Here is a 21,775-nt window from a genome sequence, read left to right on the forward strand (position 1 = left end):
TAAATGACACATAGTTGTTCCTGCCAAGTAAAGGATAATGGTACTTTTAAAAATGAATAGGTTTCTGGAAAAGGCAAAACTATGGAAACAGTAAAAAGGTAAGTAGTTGCCAAGGAAGGAGGAGGGATGAGTAGGCAGAGCACAGAGGATTTTTAGGGCAGTGAAAACATTCTGTATGATAATATAATGATGGATGCATGTCATAATACATTTTTCCAAACCCATAGAATATACAAAACCAAGAGTGACCTCTAAGGTATACTATGGGCTTTGGATGATTATCAATGAGTGACAATGTGATAGTCACTGTAGATTCATCAACTGTAACATTGTTCCACTTTGGTGGGGGATGCTGATAACGGGGGAGGCTGTGCATGTGTGGGAGCAGGGAGTGTATAGAAATTCTCTGCACCTTCCCCTCAGTTTTGCTGTGAACCTTAAACTGTGCTAAAAAAAATAGTATTAATAAAAAAATTATCATTAAAAAGTAAATTGGTCAACCCAAATGACCTCACTTGCTGAAATCTCTACATTGAGATTGTATCTTTGAAAGCCTGTGCATTCTTTTATTCACTGGTCAGCTTCTCTTTTATTTTCAGAAGCTTCTTTGACCCAGACTCAGGTAATAAGTAGGATTTCCCATAAGCTGTATAAACTGTAAATAGTTTAGTCCATAGACTTACTGTCAATTAGATAATTTGAGGTTTAAATCTGCTTGCTTTCTAACAATGGAATTCTTTTTTTTGTAATTGAACTATAGTTGATTTACAAAATTGTATTAGTTTCAGGTGTACAGCAAAATGATTTGTTTTACATACATACATATATATATTATATATACATACACATATATTCTTTTTCAGATTCTTTTCCATTGTAGGTTATTATAAGATACTGAATATAGTTCCCTGTGCTGTACAGTAAATCCTTGTTTATCTATTTTATGTATAGTGTGTGTATCAAGAATAGAATTCTTATATCTTAAGATTTGCCTTTAAAGTAAAAAAAAAAATCTATCCAAGTGATTATTAGATTCCTTTTGCTCTAAACAGAATAATCCCTTGGTGTGGCTGTTTGAATTTACAGGGTAATAACTTCCCAGGTATCAATTGTTCTAGTGGTATTTATTTGTTGGCAAATACCCCACATTTAGACTGTCCATGTCCAGCTTTCTTCTTCTTTTTCTCTAACTTGCTATAGTTGCAAATGAGGGCTAGAGATAATTGGTTTATAGATGTGTTTACTATTTATTGACCCATAATTTTTATGTGGATTGTTTTAAGTTCAAATTAGCAATTTCAGATAGAGTGAAGATCTGTGCTATAATTTTTATCATTTTATCGTAACAAGAATCATTTTTTAAATAAGAGTTTTCATAGGGGGATGAGAAAAGGACTGATGTCATCAATTTTAGAATGCGAACATGTTGAATGCTTATTTTTTAATATACTTGAATTGAAACAATAGTTAATGGTCATAAACTGAGGGGTTTTTTTAATGTCTACTTTTATAATTTTTTAGTACAACACCTCAGGTATTGAGCCCCACTATCACATCTCCCCCAAATGCACTGCCTCGAAGAAGTTCACGACTTTTTACTAGTGACAGCTCTACAACCAAGGTAATTTAAAGATTTCTGTATATCACATTTACTTAATGCTTCCTCCTCTAAAATTTCTGTTCATCGATGACTCAATGTCTGATGAATAAATTAGGAGACTATTTAAAAATTTTTTAATGTTTTTTAATTTGGAGGACCATCTGTAACATTTGTAAATTTTCTTGGTCCTTTAATAAATATAACATTGTAGAAATTACAAAATTATAGTGATGGAGAGCAGGTCAGTGGTTATTAGGAGCTAGAACTGAGGGGAGGATGTGACTTTTACAGCATAGCACAAGGGAATTTCTTTGTGTAGTGGTAGAGCAGTCCTATATCTTTATTGTGGTAGTTGATTACACAGATCCATACATGTGACAAAATTATACTGAAGTATACACACCAAAATTTTTTAAAAGGTGCATGTGAAAACTGATGAAATCCAAATAAGATCTATAGTTTTGGTTGCTAGTGTTGTACCAATTCCAATTTCCTGGATTTGATGGTGTACTACGGTTATGTCAAATGTTACCATTGCTAAAAGTTGTGGGAAGAGTAAATGGAAATTTTCTGTGTTTTCTTTGCACGTTTCTTTGCACAATTGGAGGAACTTATACCTTTGGTAAATTTTCTTCATCTATTGACAAATATTATGGACAGTCTTTAACTTTGACATATATAGATCAGCAATTTTGTACCTTATAAATTACAATGCTCTGAGACAATTAGATAGTTGTTGTATCTACTTACTTTCTTATTATTTTTTTTTTTACTTTCTTATTTTTAAATAATAAATGAAAATGATGGTTTTTAAAAAAATGTTTATTTATTTGGCTGCATTGGCTCGTAGTTGCGGCACGTGGGCTTCTCTCTAGTTGTGGTTCATGGGCCTAGTTGCCCCACGGCATGTGGGATCTTAGTTCCCCAGCCAGGGATCGAACCCACGTCTCCTGCATTGGAAGGTGGATTCTTAACCATTGGACCACCAGGGAAGTCCCAAAAGTGATATACTTTCAATAAAGAGAAATGCTTAAAGCTAATGTACCTTAAACACTAGTTAGTTACTATGATTTATTTTCAGAATTGTTGCGTTCCAAATTAAATGACTGATGACTTGTTTTCTGAGAAAAATACAGATCAATCAAAACTGTTTATTTTATATCTAATACTTGAGAAAAGGGTTGGGGGGATGTCTAAAATAAATGAGTATAATAAGTGTGGGATTTTCCTTCTTGTTACAGGAGAATAGCAAAAAATTAAAAATGAAGTTTCCACCTAAAATCCCAAACAGAAAAACAAAAAGTAAAACTAATAAAGGAGGAATAACTCAACCTAACATAAATGATAGCCTAGAAATAACTAAATTAGACTCTGCAATCATTTCAGAAGGGAAAATCTCCACAATCACACCTCAGATCCAGGCATTTAATCTACAGAAAGCAGCAGCAGGTCTGTTTTAAATGCTTAATGTCTTCTTTGTATTTTATTTTATTTTATTCACTTATTTTAAGTAAATTTATTTATGTTCATTAAAGTGCTTTCCATTTTTTTCTGGATAGATGTTGGAATTTTTAATGAATTATTTTGTAATTAGCCTTTCTAGAAAACCAGACTGCTTTACTGTGTTTTTCTCCTTTGTTTACTACATTGTTTTCTCCTAGAAGGTTTGATGAGCCTTCTTCGTGAAATGGGGAAAGGTTATTTAGCTTTGTGCTCATACAACTGCAAAGAAGCTATAAATATCTTGAGCCACCTACCTTCTCACCACTACAATACTGGTTGGGTCCTGTGCCAGATTGGAAGGGCCTATTTTGAACTTTCAGAGTACATGCAAGTAAGTATGAAAAACAGTTATATATGCCTTTCTAGAGATAATTTAAATTTAATTAAAATGCTTATGCTTGAGAAGCCTAGATATAAAGGGTCAGTATTTATTATGTAATGTCTATATTTATTTTGTCACTATATATATATATATATATATATATGAGCACAATTCTTTCTTGTGTTAAGGGGTAGTTTAAATTCTTTGGGATTACTTGAGATAGATTTGTAGAGAACCCAAGTCATCCATACATTCTTTTCTTTTTTAAATTTATTTTTCCTTTTTTTTTTTTTTTTGGCTTGTGTCGGGTCTTAGTTGGGGCACACAGGATCTTTGTTGAGGCATGCAGGATCTTTTTGCTACGGCACATGGTCTGCTTGGGTGTCTTTCTAGTTGTGGCAGGAAGGTATTCTCTCTCTAGTTGTGGCACGCGGGCTCTGTAGTTTGTGGCATGCGGACTCTCTCCTTGAGGCGTGAGCTCAATAGTTGTGGCACGTGGGCTTAGTTGCCCCACAGCATGTGGGATCTTAGTTCCCGACCAGAGATGGAACCCGTGTCCCCTGCTTGAAAGGTGGGTTCTTTACCCCTGGACCACCAGGGAGGTCCCCATCGATACATTCTTATGTGAAACATTTGTACTCTACTTAGTTGGATCTGAAAATGTGTATTTACCATGTAATAGATGTTTATAATCAATTCTTTCTACTATATATATAGAGTTCTTACTGGGATGACTTTTTGGCATTTAGTATGTTTTATAAATTTAATACTATGGAGAAAGTTGTATGTAATGGAGAACATAATGTCCATATTACAAGGCTTTTATCATTTTAATTTTAATTATATTTGTTGCTTAAGTTATCTGTTTAAATCAGGAAAAGAGAGGATGATTAGCCTAAAGCCAAAGAAAATTCTAATTTACTCCCCATTTCTTCTTTCAAAGCACTTCATCCCCCTGCCCCTAAACTTAAAATTAGAAAAACGTTTAAAAAAAACTTTAAGAAACCTATATATTAGTAAAATTTCTCTAACATAAATTATTTAAAGTTGATAATAAGGTCACTTATTTGCCCTGATTACTTTCAGCATATATTTGAGTGCATGTTGTATCCTAGACTCTATTCTGTACTGTAATATAGCTAGACAGATAATTGCTTGCCTTCAGAGAGCTTACTTTCTAGTAAGAGACATATTGTAAGCCAATAAATATATAAGGACAGGCAATAAGCATATGAAAGAAATAGCAATAATAATAGCAATAAGCATATGACATAGCAATAAGTCATATGAAAGAAAAATGAGGCATGGTAAGGAGATTGGGAGACAGTGAATTATGGTGCTATTTTTTAAAAAACATGCTCAGAAAAAGGTTACTTCTCCCTGAATGAGCCATGCAAAGCTCTAGGGGTGAAGTGTACTTCCAGGTAGAGAATAAATGCAGAATTGAAATTTATTGTAAATTACAATTGTAATTTATCTTATAATTTTTGTAATCTATCTTGTAATAAATTGTAATTTATCTTGTAATTTTGAGTACTAAAGAAAAAAGAGTTGTAGACAGAAAGACTTTTTCATTGCTGGATTGTGGTTTTTTTAATTGGTACACAGGTAAAAGCTTTGTGTGGATTATTTCTTATTTATTGTTTCACAGGTACTTTACATGAATTTTATTGTTACCCCTAATTATAGAGCAGATGTAGACCCAGATATTTAACTAAAGAAAGCCTTTGTTTCAACTTAATTTAGTAAAGTTTTTTTTTCATTTTCCTTTTTGTCTATGGCACAGTCACTTTTCAGAGGAAGCAATAGATTCTGAAAAATTTTAAACCAGAAGGTTTCCAAAACCTGTATTTAGCAGGTGGTTAGGTCTGTCTTCTCTTAACCAATGCCTGTTTGAAAAATGCCCATTTGAAAAACTTATCTGTATAACTTTTAAGGGATTCAGGGAAGTCACAAATCTAAGCTAAATTTAAATAGTATATGGCCATATGTAAGAATTGTTCCTATTTTTCTAGTTTTATAAATTCTGTTTCCATAGTTTGTCATCTTCATTTCATTAAGAGTAGACCAGATATTCCTTATTCTAAACTAAACTTGACTTTCAGAATTTTTAACTTACTGAATTGATAAACTGGGGAGCTACATAACCCAAAGCCTCAAACTTCAGGGGAGAGAAGCACAGTTCTGGAAGCTTTGAGTGTGGTGAGGAAAAACTTTGACCTGGTAGCTGAGAAGGGACCCTAAAGTCAAGAGAGTGCTGCAGAAGAAAAGGGAATTATACTAGGCAGGGACTATAGTTCCTAGCAGGTAAGACATTGATGAAAATATTCAGTGCTCAACATGCCATAGGGTTGGTGGCCAGCCAAGCCTGTTTTTCCCCTGAAGTTTTCAGCTCAACCTCTTAATAATCAGTACAAAAATAGGTTTTGTATTACACAGGTCATTCTTCTCTCACCTTTCCTGAGAGTTATTCTATAAAGCCATAATTAAAACATGGAATAGTGTTTTTTGAGAATAAAATAATTGACTTCTTTTTAAATTATTAACTTTGTATAGATCTCTCTTCTGTCTTTTTGGTGGAAACAAATTTTCTTTTCAGAATTCATGTTCCTGCCATAACTTGTTTATAAAAACTAGGTTAAGTGTGAATATGATTACATCAATATTTGACCTACCATGGAAGGTTGCTCAATTTGACCATGTGTTAGTATCAGTACTAGTTCACATAAACACTGTAAAACAAGGCAGCGTTTAGGTCCTATGAGAACAGTGCCCAGCACTCTCCCTCTGTATATGTAAATTGTATCAACTTGTTTTCCCCTTACTAGTTTTTATATTTCAGGCTGAAAGAATATTCTCAGAGGTTAGAAGAATTGAGAATTACAGAGTCGAAGGCATGGAGATCTACTCTACAACACTTTGGCATCTTCAAAAGGATGTTGCTCTTTCAGTTCTTTCGAAAGACTTAACAGATATGGATAAAAATTCACCAGAGGTAAATTAACTGAAACACTTTGCTTATGTGGCTATCTTTTTTTATTTTTATTTTATTTTATTTTTTTTGCCTCACCAGCTCAGCTTGTGGGATTTTAGTTCCCTGACCAGGGAGTGAACCCAGGCCCTAGGCAGTGAGAGTGCAGAGTCCTAACCACCGAACCACCAGGGAATTCCCTGTAGCTATCTTTTGATCATCTTTACCAAACGGAAATGACCCAAATCATTCATTTAGTATCACCCACACTTATTTTCGTATTCTTCTGTATTGGCAGGGACTCAGAGAAGAAGGGGAAATCCTAGAGTATATGGTGCAGATTCACAAATAGAAAAATCATAAAGCAGATTTTTCATTCAGGATTAATCAAGATTTGGTTTTGTTATAATTGCTGTTGTCACCAAGAGTAGAGTTCATTAAACAGAAATAGAGATTTTTTTAAAGTGCTCATTTTAAATTAAAATAATAATTTTAACTGTCATTTTAAGACATAGGCACAGTTTACATGTTTCAGTCCTATAAGGATTTTATTTCTGTGCACCTCAAGAATATTTAGTGGTACTTCTGTAACATATTTAAGCTTCTGTAGTCTCCATGAACACTGAATTGGCAAATACTGAACCATTGCTCCTAGGGGAAGTACACACACACATATCACACTTGGATCCACCAGTGATCACTAAAGCACTGCAAGTATTGATTTTGGTTTTACAAATAAATTTTAGAAAGTAGACAAATTTGCCAATATGGAATCCATGAATGAGGATTGACTATATTAAAACTCTTTCAATTGCTGTCTTTCTGTTCTAAATAAGATCTGAGTCTTGATTTTAGTCATAGATTGCTTTTGTTAGAAAAAAATAAAACAAAATTTTAATTGTGCATTTGGTTCTTGTTTCCATTTTTTTAAGGCCTGGTGTGCTGCAGGGAACTGTTTCAGTTTGCAACGGGAACATGATATTGCGATTAAATTCTTCCAGAGAGCTATCCAGGTTGATCCAAATTATGCTTATGCCTATACTCTATTAGGGCATGAGTTTGTGTTAACTGAAGAATTAGACAAAGCATTAGCTTGTTTTCGAAATGCTATCAGAGTCAATCCTAGACATTATAATGCATGGTAAGTGCTAACAAAGTGCAAAGGCAGTGTCTTATTGATGGGGCTGATACTCAGTAATTTTTCTTATTAGATATCTCTTTGTTGTCATGAATTTGATTACTAACTAATACTTGAGAATGGTACCTACTAGTTGATAACTTCTAACCAAAATGGTTTTTTATGTGAAATTTATACCTTTAACAAACTCTTAACTAATGCCAATAGAATTCCAGATCCTTATATTCAACAGTTTCAACCTTTTCTCCTACCAAATTTTTGCAAATAGGTGGTTTTGTTACTTTGATTTGCTACTATTTCTTAGAACACTAAAATGGTGATTAAAATAGAAAGTGGTTGGGACTGTGGAAGGTTAATCTTTTGGGTTAATCATTATAGCAATTTTCTATTTGTCACTAAATCTGAAGCACTAGATTACTGAAATATATTTTTTCATTGGTGTATATGTATTTTTTAATGGATATCTCATTTCTAAGTAGTTACATTGCCTGAAAGATGGCCTGATAAGTGCTGGCTTCTGCCGACCTATTAAACAGTCAGGCTTGCCAACATTCACATAAAGTTCTCTGTGATATTTTCAGAGCTCAGTTCTTAATAGGACTTCTGTTGTTTTTTAAATATGTACTGTCTGTTCTGCTATATTGCAATAGTTGCATTCTTAAAAAAAACTTTACCATATCAAATATTATGCTATAAAAATAATTGTTTCAATTAGAGAAAAGGAGGAATATTTAGACTAGCAAGCTTTTACTGGGAAGAATTTCAATATTGAGTTATTTAGGTAACTATATAAGTATTTAACTAAACATTAAGCAAATTTGTTTTTCCAACTCCAATCTTCAGTTATCTCCACTTTCACCGTTATTAGCACAGAACTTTTCATACCTTTTCTTCACCTCTAACACAATTATAATAATAAACAAAACCACACAAATAAAGCAGATATACTGTTGTGCTTTTTTTCTTAATTATTTGGTGTTTATTCCCCATCATCATTAGCTAGTTTAGCCAAGAGGGATCCTTAATGTAAATCTGTCACAATGTGTTCATTTGATGTTTTGAAAATTCAGGAAAAATACCTGTATGTGAAGTTACTATACTGTTACGTAGTCTTTAAAATGTATAATTTTGAAGTCTATTTGAAGCCTTTAAAAAATTTAATTTTGAAATCTGTAAATTTTGAAATCTATAGGAGCATATTTTTGGCACAGTGAGTGGGGAGACGGGATGGAAGCAGAACATGACACTATGCATATTCTAATTATAGTATAAAATATATATGCATTTGGACAAATAACATGGAATTAGCATTGTTAGGAGTTTAGGGTCTAGAATCATAAAGGAAGGAACTGATTAGAATCCTTATTAGCTGTATAACTTTGGGCAAGTTATTTAACTTCTCTAAGCCTCAGTTTCTTTATTTAAAAATGTGATTGGTAACAGTACCTATCTCCTTGGTTCCTTCTAGGATTAAATGAGGTAAATCACACAAAGAATTTAACAAAATTCTTGGCACACACACATGATAACCACTCAGTAAAAATTAGTTACTAAATCTAGATTGTAGTGGTGGGTCTAAGGATGTGGTTTCTTTTTTCCCTCATTGTTATAGTTTTATTTGATTGATTGATTGATTGACTGGATTGGATTTATTGTTTTTACCTGTAAAAGTGACTTGGCTAGAATTCTTTGACAATTTATCATGACTGATCGTTTTTGCCTGTCCTAAGACCATCAGTATTTTTCTACTGGTTTATTAAAATGCCACATTCCATTCATATCCTTTTATTAGTTGAACTAAATTAGCAGTTCATATCCCTAAAATTGTACTTTATTTTAAACTCTCAGGTATGGTTTAGGAATGATTTATTACAAGCAAGAAAAATTCAGCCTTGCAGAAATGCATTTCCAGAAAGCACTTGACATCAACCCTCAAAGTTCAGTTTTGCTTTGCCACATTGGAGTAGTAAGTAGCTTTCTAAGTATTGTTCAGTTAATCCCTTTTGAAATGTTTGTTATTGACTTAATTGCTATAATGAAAATTAGGGCTTTTTGTTATTGTTATTCTTGAAACAATATCCTAGATTCTTTTACAGCCAAAAATATTGCCTTTTTGCTTGGCATAAAGAGAAATCACTGGAGTACCCTCATTCCTTGGGCAAGTTACTTAATTTCTCTGAGGTTCTATTTTATGAATGACAAGTAATACCACCTTGCATACCTCATAGGGTTATTATAACATTCATATGAGATACTTCATATTTTTGAGTGTTATTATAACACTCATATGAGATACTTCATATTTTTGAAAGCAGTTTTCCATATTAATATTTAGCTCCTAAATTAAGTAATTAATAATTTAAGGCAAATTATTTCCTGTATTTTAGCCTCTGAGTGATATAGATATGTCAGGAGTAATTAAAATTATTATAAGGCAGTGTGGATTGCCAATTTTATATATTTTTTTAATGTATCTGATAATAAGTTGTACTTTGATAAGATAGGAGAAAAGGTATGTTTGCTTTTTAAAATCTCATTTACTAGTTTCTCTGCAAGCATGGTACCTTAAGTTCTTTTTCTTGCCCTCTCACCCCCTTTCCCTCTCCCTCTTTCCTTCCCCTGCCCCTTTTTCTTTCTCTCAGCAAGTTTGGCTTTTGTGTGAGCAAGCGTACAATATGAGGAAAATTATATTAGTTTGGAATTTCACTATTCATTTTGGGGGAAGAATTCTAGTTCTTTATAATAATTTTCTTAAAAATTGACATGGTAACCTCTTTTATAGTTAGATACTGTGCAAAAAATATAAAGTATGTCAAATTAAAGATTTTTTTTCCATCACTTAAGATAAACCGAACTTGATTATCTCTTGATACCTTTTAGTGAAGTTGAACATATTTTATAGTAGGCTTGCTTCTAAAGTTATTGTGGAACAGATTGTTTTATAATTTTGAGTGATTTCTTTGAAGTTTTTAGATAAAAGAGTATGCTTCTCTGTTAGGAAACTAGTATTTAGGATTTCAGTTCTGTGGGCAGAATATTTGGCCGCCATGTAGTAATAACATTCTGCAAAGATCATTGCATAGATGAATTTAGCACCAGATGTTGGCAGTACCTACTCTCACATTCTTGTTGGTTAAAGTTCCACAATCACATCCATTCACTCCACTTTATTTTATTTTATTAACTTATTTATTTTAATTGAGATTTTCAAGGAACATAATTTCAGTTTTAATCCCACTTTCCAATCACACTCAAATTCCAGGTAAGAGACTGGGTCATGGTTTCATAATTATACAATATAAAACAGACAAAGTGTGATGGTTGAACACCCCCCACTGGCCAGTTTCTAAAGCCCATAGTCCAGCACTGTGTGATCTGTGGGTTCTGAGACCTACAAAGTTCACTTATCTTTGCTATAGTTTCCCTGTTTTTGTTTTTTTTTTGAAGTATAGTTGATTTACAATGTTGTGTTAGTTTCAGGTTTTCAGCAAGATGATTCAGTTATATATATATATATATATATTATTTTTCAGATTCTTTCCCATTATAGGTTATTATGAGATATTGAATATAGTTCCCTGTGCTATACAGTAGGTCCTTGCTGTTTATGTATTTTGTATATAGTAGTCTGTATCTGTTAGTCCCAAACTCCTAATTTATCCCTCCCCCACCCCTTTCCCTTTGGTAATCATAAGTTTGTTTTCTATGTCTGTGAGTCTTTTCCACTTCATTTTTAACATATAATTCATCTAAGGAGGAACAGCAGAATATGAGTACACAGGAATAAATAGTGAGACTTGGTTGGTTTTTTTTTAAGTTATTTAAAATAAATTATTTACTACCCAGAATTACAGATTAATGGTTTTCAAATATGTAAAGCAGAAGGACCATTTTTAAAACAAATTCCTAAAATATGTAAAAGTGTAATTGTTCCGAGTGAAACAGGGTTGGTAAGTTTTAGAGCCAAATCCTCTAGGGGTTCTTGGAAAGTTTCGAAAAGTCTAATATTTAGAGGACCATAATAAATCTGTTAAAATGTGAGTATTACCTAGCTAAATAGTACAGATTTTCTTGAGAAGGAAGACAAAGGTTTTTCTTATCTTTTAAGCTTAAAGGTAACCAACTATCTACTCTAAAGATAGAATCTTGATTATCATTATGTAGGGTAATGGTGAATTGGGAGCTATGTTGGTTTTGAGTCACACTGTTTGGTTTTCACCTTTCCTCATAAATATCAAAAGGAAAAGTAGGATCTTTATTTCTTACAGGTTCAGCACGCACTGAAAAAATCTGAGAAGGCTTTGGATACCCTAAACAAAGCCATTGTTATTGATCCTAAGAACCCTCTATGCAAATTTCACAGAGCCTCAGTTTTATTTGCAAATGAAAAATATAAGGTAAGATATATACATGTATCTTAATCATCTCCAACGTTGTACTGCTTAAGTTTTGCCCCTTTTTTAATAAACTAAAAGTTATTTATACTTGAATTTTTATCTTAAATAGTCTATTTTCCCCATTTTTAAAAGCTATTTCTTTTTTGTGCCTGTGTGATTTTATTTCTTCATGAGAAGTACTCATGGGAAGGATGGGTGTATGGATATTTAGGAATATATGGTTATCCCTTGAAAAGATTTCCTACGTGGAAAGGCAGTTATCTTAAATGTAAAACATAAACCATCCTGTTAGGACCAAAATATGCGAACAGATGACAAATGAATGTGTGCATTTTTCAATAAGTATTTATTTGAGTATCTGTTATATGTCAGGCACTAGGAATATAGTGGCAAGTGAAGCAACCATATTTCCTGCCTTTGAATAGCTTACCATCTAGTACCCTTCTAGAGGGAGAACAGACATTAATCAAATAATCACAAGAATAATACATAAAGGAAAAGTATACAGAGTGAGTTATGAGATCTTATAACAGGAAGACTAGGTAATCATAAACTATGAATCCAAAGTTTTGATTTTAAGTTCAGGTTACTTTTTAAATAAATTCAGGCTCTTTCTACTAAAAACAGTTAAAAAGTTACCAAAAAAATACCCGAAATTTAAGTGCACGGAAAAACTTGGGTTACATAATGCATTTTAGTGGACTCTTTCCCTAGAAATCTGTTATTCCAGTACACATTGAAATTTGCTGAAATCGAAAAATACAAACTCGGTGGTAAGCCCTTACTTTTTACAAGACTAAGAAAGATATATAAAGGGATTAAATGTATAATTTATTCTTTGTCATTTATTCAGTGATTCTTATAGTCTCGCTCTGGTTTTCTTTATGAAGTGGATGTCTAATCCTACTGTTCTGTCCTTTTAAAACGTCTTTTAAATCTAATAAACACTTTTAACTTGTTCTTTGAAGCACTATAATTGTAATTCAGCATTTGTTTTCATTTTTTTGCTTCACTGTACTTCTCTAGATATGTGGTCAGGTTTTTCTGTTGAAGGATTTTATTCAATTTATTGTTCTTAAAGCCATTTTAATGCCACCACACCTACCAGGAATGCCATGTAAATCAGCCTTATACTTGCTTCAAGAAGCTCATGTTCTAATCTGATCCACTGTCCAGGCTGTAATGGTTATAGTCATTTTTGAGTACCAGTTTGGGGCTTGGCGACTTTGATGCATGGATTAGATACAGGTAGAAAAAGGGCATAAGGAACAGTTACTGATTGCTCCTGAAATGTCTTGCCTCCAAAATGAAAATCAAATTGTGTTAGAGGGCCACCTCAGTCTCTGTGGCAAAAACATTGCTAGACACCACCCTATTTAATGTGTTGTGTTGATATCTAGTTGTGTAAGTCTTAAGTTTTTTAGAGCAAAAATGAGAACTCTGGTGCTGTGTTAGACACTATTTCTCACTATTTTTCTATTTGCAGATAGATTATCGGGGGGAGGCATGATAGATACATGAAATTTTGATAACAGTTGTAACATATAGTCATAGGAAAAAACACACATCAATTCTGAACTGTGTGAACTGTGTGTGGTGTAGAAGTATAGAAGTTTTGGGGTATGTTATCTTGATTAAAATTTCTTTAAAGCAGTGATTCTCAAAGTATGGTCTGGGAACTTCTGGTGGGGGTGGTCCCAAAAACCCTTTCAAGAAGTCCACAAGGTCAAAACTATTTTCATAATAATATTTAGATGTTATTTGCCTTTTTCACTTTCATTTTCTCCCCAGTGTACAGTGGAATGTTTCAAAAATTACTTGATGTGATATCATAACAGATTGAATGCAGAAGCAGATAAGAGAGTCCAGCTATCTTCTGTTAACCAGAGATTTGCAAAAATGTTAAACAGTGTCACTCTTCTCACTGATTTTTTATTGTTCTGATTAGAAATATATTATGTTAGTTAACATAACTAGGCTAGATTCCTAACAGTGGGATTGCTGAATCAATGTTTACCTGCAGTTGTTAACTTAATAGATAATGCTAAGTTGCCATCACATAGAGGTTGCATCAATTTACAATTCTGCCCTCAGTGATGAGAATACCTGATTTCCCTCACTCATGGTAACTTCATGTAACATCAAACTTTTTATTTTTGTCCACTTACTAGGTGAAAAATTGACAGTATCTCATTTGGGGAGCCAGTTTTTTGGGGTTTTTTATTTTTGGCTGCATTGGGTCTTTGCTGCTGCGCTCGGGCTTTGCGGCGAGTGGGGGCCACTCTTCGTTGTGGTGTGTGGGCTTCTCGTTGCGGAGCATGGGCTCCAGGCACATGGGCTTCAGTAGTTGCAGCACGTGGGCTCAGCAGCTGTGGCTCACGGGCTCTAGAACGCAGGCTCAGCAGTTGTGGCACACAGGCTTAGTTGCTCCGTGGCATGTGGGATCTTCCCAGATCAGGGCTCGAACCCATGTCCCCTGCATTGGCAGGCAGACTCCCAACCACTTCGCCACCAGGGAAGCCCCAGTTTTTATTTTTAATCATCATATCTTTCTTTTAAATACAAATGCAGTTTACCTATCTGTCTTTTCAATCTCCTGAACCCTTCAGCAGTGGTCAGAAAATTGCTAGATAATTTTAACTCAATTCAGAGGGTTAAATTTTAGGCTCTTCATCATTAGTTAAAATGGCAGGTTGGTATTCAAAGCTTAGTGCTGGTGTCAGGGAGAAGGTAAATTAACAGAACTTCAGAGTTGTTCTGCAGCTTAGTTTTTAAAACACTTTCATATACAGTGTGATGGAGTTTAGTTATTTTAAACAAAATGGTGACAAAAGCAAGGGTTGTCACCTCCATATTTCACAAAGAATTGTGTGTTTTCAGTAAATTTTGGTGAATTCCTGCCACTTCTTAGTTCCTGTTGTCATAAGTATTTTCCTTGCATTTTATTTTCACAACAAGAATTAATGCAACAAGGAAGTACATTGATTAAGATCTAGTAAGCTTTAGTTAAGATGATTTAGTTAAGATAAAAACACTTGCTTAGTCAAAACTGTACTATTTTGCTACTGTGTTTTTCTTTGCTTTTTTCAGTCTGCTTTACAAGAACTTGAAGAATTGAAACAAATTGTTCCCAAAGAGTCCCTCGTTTACTTCTTAATAGGAAAGGTAAAGATTGGGGCCCTGGTTCTAAACTGTGACTTTCATAACATATTAATTTTTGAAGAATAAATATAATATTTTATTGTGCAATATCTGTTGAGCAAATTCAACTAGAGCTCTGAACTAATTGCTCTGGAAATAAAGAATGGATTTAGTTTTAACACTTAAGAAGATGACATCCTACTGAAGAAGCAAGAACACACACCCTATAACCCTAATCCTTCTATAGTTTTGCAAGCGTATTAGCACTTGCAGCCAATGGCCAGTAATGAGTTCCTAACTGAGGCTACCTCAAGGAAAGCCCTTAGCTTCCAATTATCAATAAAATACTCAAACATCCCCCAAAAGAAGAAAAGTAATGCCGCTGTGTTGTTTAGTTTGAAAAAATGGCTTGCAAAATTTCCAAGGCCAGACTAGTCAGGATTTTACACACTGGGCCCCCAGATGCCAGTTGGTTAAGGTAGCTGAGGACAGTGGACAGGTGCTGAGAGTTGATGTAACTCCGTTTAAAATCAGTGTAAATGAATGCTAATCAAGCAGCTTATAGTCCATTTCTTTCCATTATCATTGTTCCAGACAGAGTGAGATTTATTGGAAGCTCACTACCTGAGAGATATAGGCAAGGAATTCTGAAAATAATGTCTGAATATATTAAAAGGAACTCAAAAGTTGGTATGAATTCTTCGATAGGATGAAAATGTCCTACTCATCAGAATGAATTTATAGCACATAATCAAGAGCCTAATTTAAATTTAAAATGTTTAGGATTTTATAGCTGAAGCTTACAACTTAATGAAAAATGTAGTGCTGCTGTTTATTTTTAGGTTTACAAGAAGTTAGGTCAAACGCACCTCGCCCTGATGAATTTCTCTTGGGCTATGGATTTAGATCCTAAAGGAGCCAATAACCAGATTAAAGAGGCAATTGATAAGCGCTACCTTCCAGATGATGAGGAGCCAATCACCCAAGAGGAACAGATCAGTGAGTATCATCCATGTGAATTAGGTTTATATGTGGTTATTCAAACTAGAAAGCTAATGAAACACCACATCACAGTTGGTAAGATGAAACAGATATTTCTTTATGGCACAGAATAAACATGGAAATTTTTTTGAGTATTCAGAAAGCTACCTTTTGTATACGGATTTAGGGACTGCTTTTTTATTTTATCTCTAACCATGTTAGATTCTTTATACCAAATGAAATTTTAGGGAAATTGAACAGGGTCGTATAATAACAGCATGCATATGGAGCCAGATAACTAGTTTCAGTTCTGGATCTAGTTTGCTGCGTGATTTTTGACAAATCCATTGCTAATTTTTACCTAAGCTTCAATCTATGTAACTAATGCCTGCCTTATCTGCTTCATAGGAACGTGGTAGGGGGAGAAAAGATGATAGGTGTGACTATGTTGAAAACATTATAAGTGTTAAGTGAATGAATAATAAATTTGTGCACCTTTTAAAGTACTGACAGATCTGTAGTAGCTATTCAAATTCTATGTAGCTCTCACAAACCTAAAATCTAAATATATGGTGAATATATTTAAATGGAGAGATCAAAAAAAGAGGAAGGAACAAAGAATTAGATTGATAACTTAAGGCAGTAAATACTCTATCCCTATACTGAATCACTACATTGTACACCTGAAACTAATATAATATTGTAAATCAGCTATACATCAATTAATTAAAAAGCAAAAAATATATATACTCTATCGCTTAATTGAGAGTATGTCTTAAAATAATTAATGAGAGCCAAGACTTAATATATTAATATTTTTTAGTAAGAGAATTGAGAGACCTCTGATGAGATAAACTAAGATGACTTTGTTCCAGAAATATATTTATATTCTATATTTTTGTGAACTAACAGGGACTGTCCCCAAAGTGGAGTCAACAATTGGACGGAATGTCAGAGAATAGTTCTGATTCTTAGGTTAGGAATAGGAATTCATTAGGGAGAGGCAGTTTTAGTAGTTAAAACTCTTAAAGTTTAAATGCAATAAAATAATCTTAGACATGCTATAAAATAAGGAACTTGAATTGCATTTTATTGAAGGATATCAGGATTTTTAAGGGCTTTTATTTAAGGTCTCATCTCTCTGAATATAATAATTTTCTTGTTTTCATGAACCAACAAAAAATATTTGTCAGATACCTTACTGTAGATTTTTGTTTTATTTTTAAAGTGGGAACAGATGAATCCCAGGAGAGCAGCATGACAGATGCGGATGACACACAACTTCATGCAGCTGAAAGTGATGAATTTTAACTTCTGGAAATCAAGACTTTTGCAACTGGATGTGTGACTAGTGCTGATGTGTTTCTTGTCCTTCCATATACTGAGTCTTCACTCTTGAGCCAGCAGTGTCATCATCCATCACTTATACCCTGAGTGTGCCCCTTTCATTGGACCCTGACTGTACACAGAATGAAAGGCAGTGCAATATTTAGCTGCTAACAAGACTGGCTCTTTCACCAGTATGAATGACAATTTAGAGGGTAGGTAGGGTGGGAAACTTTCTTTTCTTTTTTTTTCTTTAATCTCCCTTTGTTGGAAAGCTATCATGGAAGGAAGAGTTTTGTTTTATCTTGAAGGAACCATTAGAGATGGAAAATGGTGATGAACCAGAATCTCTTGGTCGTTTTTCCAAAAATTTGTTTTACTTGGTTCTGTTCCTGATAAACAAAGTGACTGATCTTCATTTCTAGGTTCTTCAAGAATGGTGTTAGCAAGTGCCAGATGGAACAATAAAAGACATTGCCTATAACAGAGTAACTTGATTGCCAAGGAATGTAAATTACCTTAAACTTGCAGTGTCTCCCATAAACAAATATAATGGGCATATTGGAACTCATATGTAGGAATCAATATCCCTCCATACAGTGTACAATTACTCTTGGCAAGAATACTTTAATGTCTAACCAAGAATTTTAATTTATTCATCTTGCTTCAAAGTGTTGATCATTGTTGTCTAGGTATTACAAACTTTAAAATTGGTCCTTACCATATTGCCTCTTCTCTTTGAGCTCTGTGGGATCACCTTTAACATTCAGAGATGATAGAAGGGTTGCCCACTGAAAAGCCAAAAAAAGGCTCTTAATAACCATTTAAGTTCACCAGAAGAATCAAAATGAGAACACTAAATGCAAAGACTTTAGGAGATCATGACAGTGAAAGCCTTAATACAGTCAGAATCCTGCCGTAACCTTGAATCTATATTTGTTCAAGACAGTATCCCTCTGACTTTTCTAAGTGTTTAAGCAGGGTGCAAGAATGTGTGGTTACCTTCAGTTGAGGTCATTTCCATTCTTTTCAACTCTCTGCTTCAAATTATTTTCAATAGTGTGAGTCACCAAAACATTTACTGAGAGTGATTGGGTTTAGGATATTAGAAATTCTTAGCTGAAAAAAAACCCCGCTCTTACGAAGGAGAGGAATTCTCTTTTGAGTTTGTCATAATATAGGTTGATGTCTTTGGGGAATGACCATAATTTTAAAGATCTAATTATGCATAATGAAATGGGAATTATTGGAATTTCACAGTAACCAATTTAAAGTCTTAAATTGTGTATCTCCTTTATTGTAATGTATGGAAATTTTTAGAGAAACTTTAGTTAACATTTTGTTAAGTGCCAATGTCAGAATATAACAAATTTATAGTTTCTTATGAATGACAGGCCTACAGTTATTGTTTTGGATTATTTGATGAAGGACAAACTTATCTACTGGTTACCTGTATTTGTTAGTCAAGCTGTGAAAATAAGGTGGATTACAGAAGATAAGAAAAAAATTTTAGCCTGTAGACTCAGTAATTTTCTATCATTTACTATTAATCTGCTGATTTGAATGTGGCTTAGATACCGTTACAAACTAATTCAAGTCAGAGTCTTAGATTAGGTATTGGGTGCCAGAGAGGTATTTAACAAAATTTTCTACCTAAATCTATATATGTGCTGCCTAAAAAAAAATAATTTATAAGAAAAAGGAAAGGTTGTGAGTAAACGAATATCATTAAAAATTCCCAAAGGCTAGCACTTGGATTCTAACAAATATTCCATTTTTATCCATTAGTTCTGTAATATTTAATTTTATATTCTTTTATTTTTTTAATTGGCAAATCATAAGCCAGCTGTATAACAGTATCAAATATAGAGTTTCATAGAAAGCTTTGGACTGAGCTCTTTGTTACAGAGCTTGGAGAAAGCTATGCTCAGAAAACAATTTGCTGATGTATAATTAGTTATTTTTTGTAGTAGGAATTTATGTCCTGTGCCAGAAGTAAGTCTTTCTGGTACTAATTTTGAGACCAAGGATAAAAGGATAGTTGTGGAAGGCACAGCATGGCAATGGTTGGCTGAGGGATAATCAGCCTAAGCTTGACCTGATTGCATTTTCCTCACACCTCTACTTTCAGAGTCATTTAGGTATTTGAAGCCTTATTTCCCACCTATTTACTGTTTCTGGCTTTCTCTTTTCTTTTTTTCTTTCTTTTTTGCTTGGAATGGAGATTAAACAACCAGAAGAAGATATGCATTTTGATCAAGCAAAATGTTTGCTTCAAATTTCATAAGTTATTTTGAAGGAAATCAGAAATACTAAGTACTTTGACGTCCTTGTTTCTCTTTAAGCTTTTCACATGTGTGTGTACACACACAAAAACACACACACACACTCTTGTTCAGAAGTTATGTTGTGGCATTGGATATTTTCCCCCTTGGAAATGGTTCTTAACTCTGGGATTTTAGAAGTTTGGAAAATATTTTTTCAAGAGAACAATGGTACTCAAAATAATGAAAGGTGGTCCTACTTTTTCTGTATTTCATCACTTTAAAATTTTTATTTTTTCCAAGAACTGCAAGTGACATTTGAACCATGCTGCTGTTGTACCTTAAACAAAAACTCAGTGATAACCAGTATTTAGTCTATTAAAAATGCTCTTTTTGAAGAAAAAAGTTTGCAAGTCTCTGTTTAGCCAGAGTATAGTATGGGTCTTCACAAGAAATATGGTGACCTGTTTTCTTTGTGAAAACCTAGGAAAATGCAAGCGTGGGTGTGATGTGTGTGTTCTATTTGCATTGAAACAATGTAATTTTGTGTCTTCTTTTTGCTTTTCCTGACTTATTTCGGAAATTGTACAGTCTTGGGGGGGAAAGTCTTTTCTGTTAATATATTTGCAATTCATTAAAGGATATGGAAAATCCAAATAAATTACTTTTGAAAGCAAATTTATAATCAAGTCATTAAAGCTATATAAGAGCTGTGCCATCTGTATTTTTATAGTAAGGCACAGCAAAATAGTGAAAGATTACAGTTTTATGTTCCACAAAAGTCTAGGGCAATGTTTCTCTATTTTTTTTTTAACTTACACCCTCTTCTAATATATATATATATTTTTTTAACTCACACCATTTTTTTAGTATTATTTGGAATGTCAAAATAAATATTGTGACCAAAAAATGGTAACTTTTAGAACACATTTTTCCCAAACTACAAAAGTCCCTTGCCAGCAGCTGCTACTTTGCAAGTCAACTGCTTATTATTCTTTAATCATGTGATTTCTGAAATTCCTTTAAAAGGGACACACAGCTTTTTTCTAATTAGAATCAATTTTAAATATCAAGATCTGAAAGAAGTAGAATATAGAAACCAAATTTTACTCTAGTTTGATATCTTGGAAAAAGGGTAGAGAGCTGAAGGGTTTTGTTCAGACTTGAAGAAAGGGTAGCAATAGGGAAAAAGACATAAAGTGAGATGCGCTGAGCAGGTGAGAGGGAATGACTCAGACCGTAACCTTCCCTAGGACCGGCCATTTGCTGTCAGCAGGGCAGGGATAACTAGAAATGTAGGTAGGAAGTATTCTTTGGTTTGTTTAGCCTCTAATTAATGGTTCATGAAGGTTCAGAAGTGCAAACTTTGCTAAATACTTATGTTTAGTGAGATCTTGCCATGTGCACCGTGTTACTTTCCTTGTGTACAGTAGTTTCAGTCCTCAACCCTATAAGGTAGGTGCTACTGCATTTTACAAAAGAGAAAACCAAGACTCAACTATTAAATGATAGAGCTGGACACTTTTGGCATTTGTGTATGTTCAAAACCTTTTACTTAGTTTTGGACTTCTCTGGAAGTTTCAGATCATATCTAATGTTAACTCTCAAGTGTCCTCCCTAGCATTTTGACATTAAGTATCACAGAAGTTCGGGTTTTACAAAGGAAACTTTATTACTAACTGTAGATTTAAATCTATTATATGCTTAGTCCTTTGAAGGGGCTTTTATGTGTATCCTCCCTCTGTACTTTTCATACTGAAACTGAAAGTGGTATCCCTTTTTTGAGTAACTAGAATTTGCTTTAAAGTAGGAAATTTTAAGTGCTTGATTTTCCTTCCATTTTTACTTTTTTTTTTAATTACCAATTTCCCTTAACACAAGCATTCTTTTTATTCAACACCCTCAAAATGGAATTTTCAATTTGAGGCTAAAAGCTGTATTTGAGAAGAAAATTCAAATGGATAGTGCATCACTGGAGTTGGAATAAGAAAAAGAGTAAGTAACAGTGAGAGCAAAGATGTAGAATTAAGGTTTCTAATCATGTATTTTTAAAAAGCACTAGACTGATATCTAGGAAGTGTAGACTTTGCCCCTTAGTTGCTGTGTGACCCTGAACAATTAAACTTTTTTTC

At 33.5% G+C, this 21,775-nt stretch overlaps 1 protein-coding gene across 5 annotated transcripts in view; it reads left to right on the forward strand.

Moving 5' to 3' along the window:
- The window catches only part of CDC27 (cell division cycle 27), a 58,727-nt gene extending 38,392 nt beyond the window's left edge, over positions 1-20,335 (forward strand). Inside the window, exons 10-19 of one of the 5 annotated variants that reach the window (XR_011377069.1) lie at positions 1,522-1,621; positions 2,842-3,049; positions 3,262-3,434; positions 6,268-6,420; positions 7,329-7,537; positions 9,383-9,500; positions 11,803-11,931; positions 15,022-15,096; positions 15,896-16,071; positions 17,282-17,336. Coding sequence is in view for 4 of the 5 variants with exons in the window: in XM_030850082.2 (XP_030705942.1) it covers positions 1,522-1,621; positions 2,842-3,049; positions 3,262-3,434; positions 6,268-6,420; positions 7,329-7,537; positions 9,383-9,500; positions 11,803-11,931; positions 15,022-15,096; positions 15,915-16,071; positions 17,282-17,364 (1,405 nt within the window). In the remaining variant the exon portion in view is untranslated. Of the gene's footprint in view, positions 1-1,521; positions 1,622-2,841; positions 3,050-3,261; positions 3,435-6,267; positions 6,421-7,328; positions 7,538-9,382; positions 9,501-11,802; positions 11,932-15,021; positions 15,097-15,895; positions 16,072-17,281 lie in introns of all 5 variants that reach the window. The other 4 variants (XM_030850087.2, XM_030850082.2, XM_030850086.3 and 1 more) reach the window with 4 other exon arrangements.
- The last annotated feature ends 1,440 nt before the right edge of the window (positions 20,336-21,775 follow it).

Source organism: Globicephala melas, chromosome 20 (genome assembly GCF_963455315.2).
Source record: "Globicephala melas chromosome 20, mGloMel1.2, whole genome shotgun sequence".
In the NCBI taxonomy this organism is placed as follows: Eukaryota; Metazoa; Chordata; class Mammalia; order Artiodactyla; family Delphinidae; genus Globicephala; species Globicephala melas.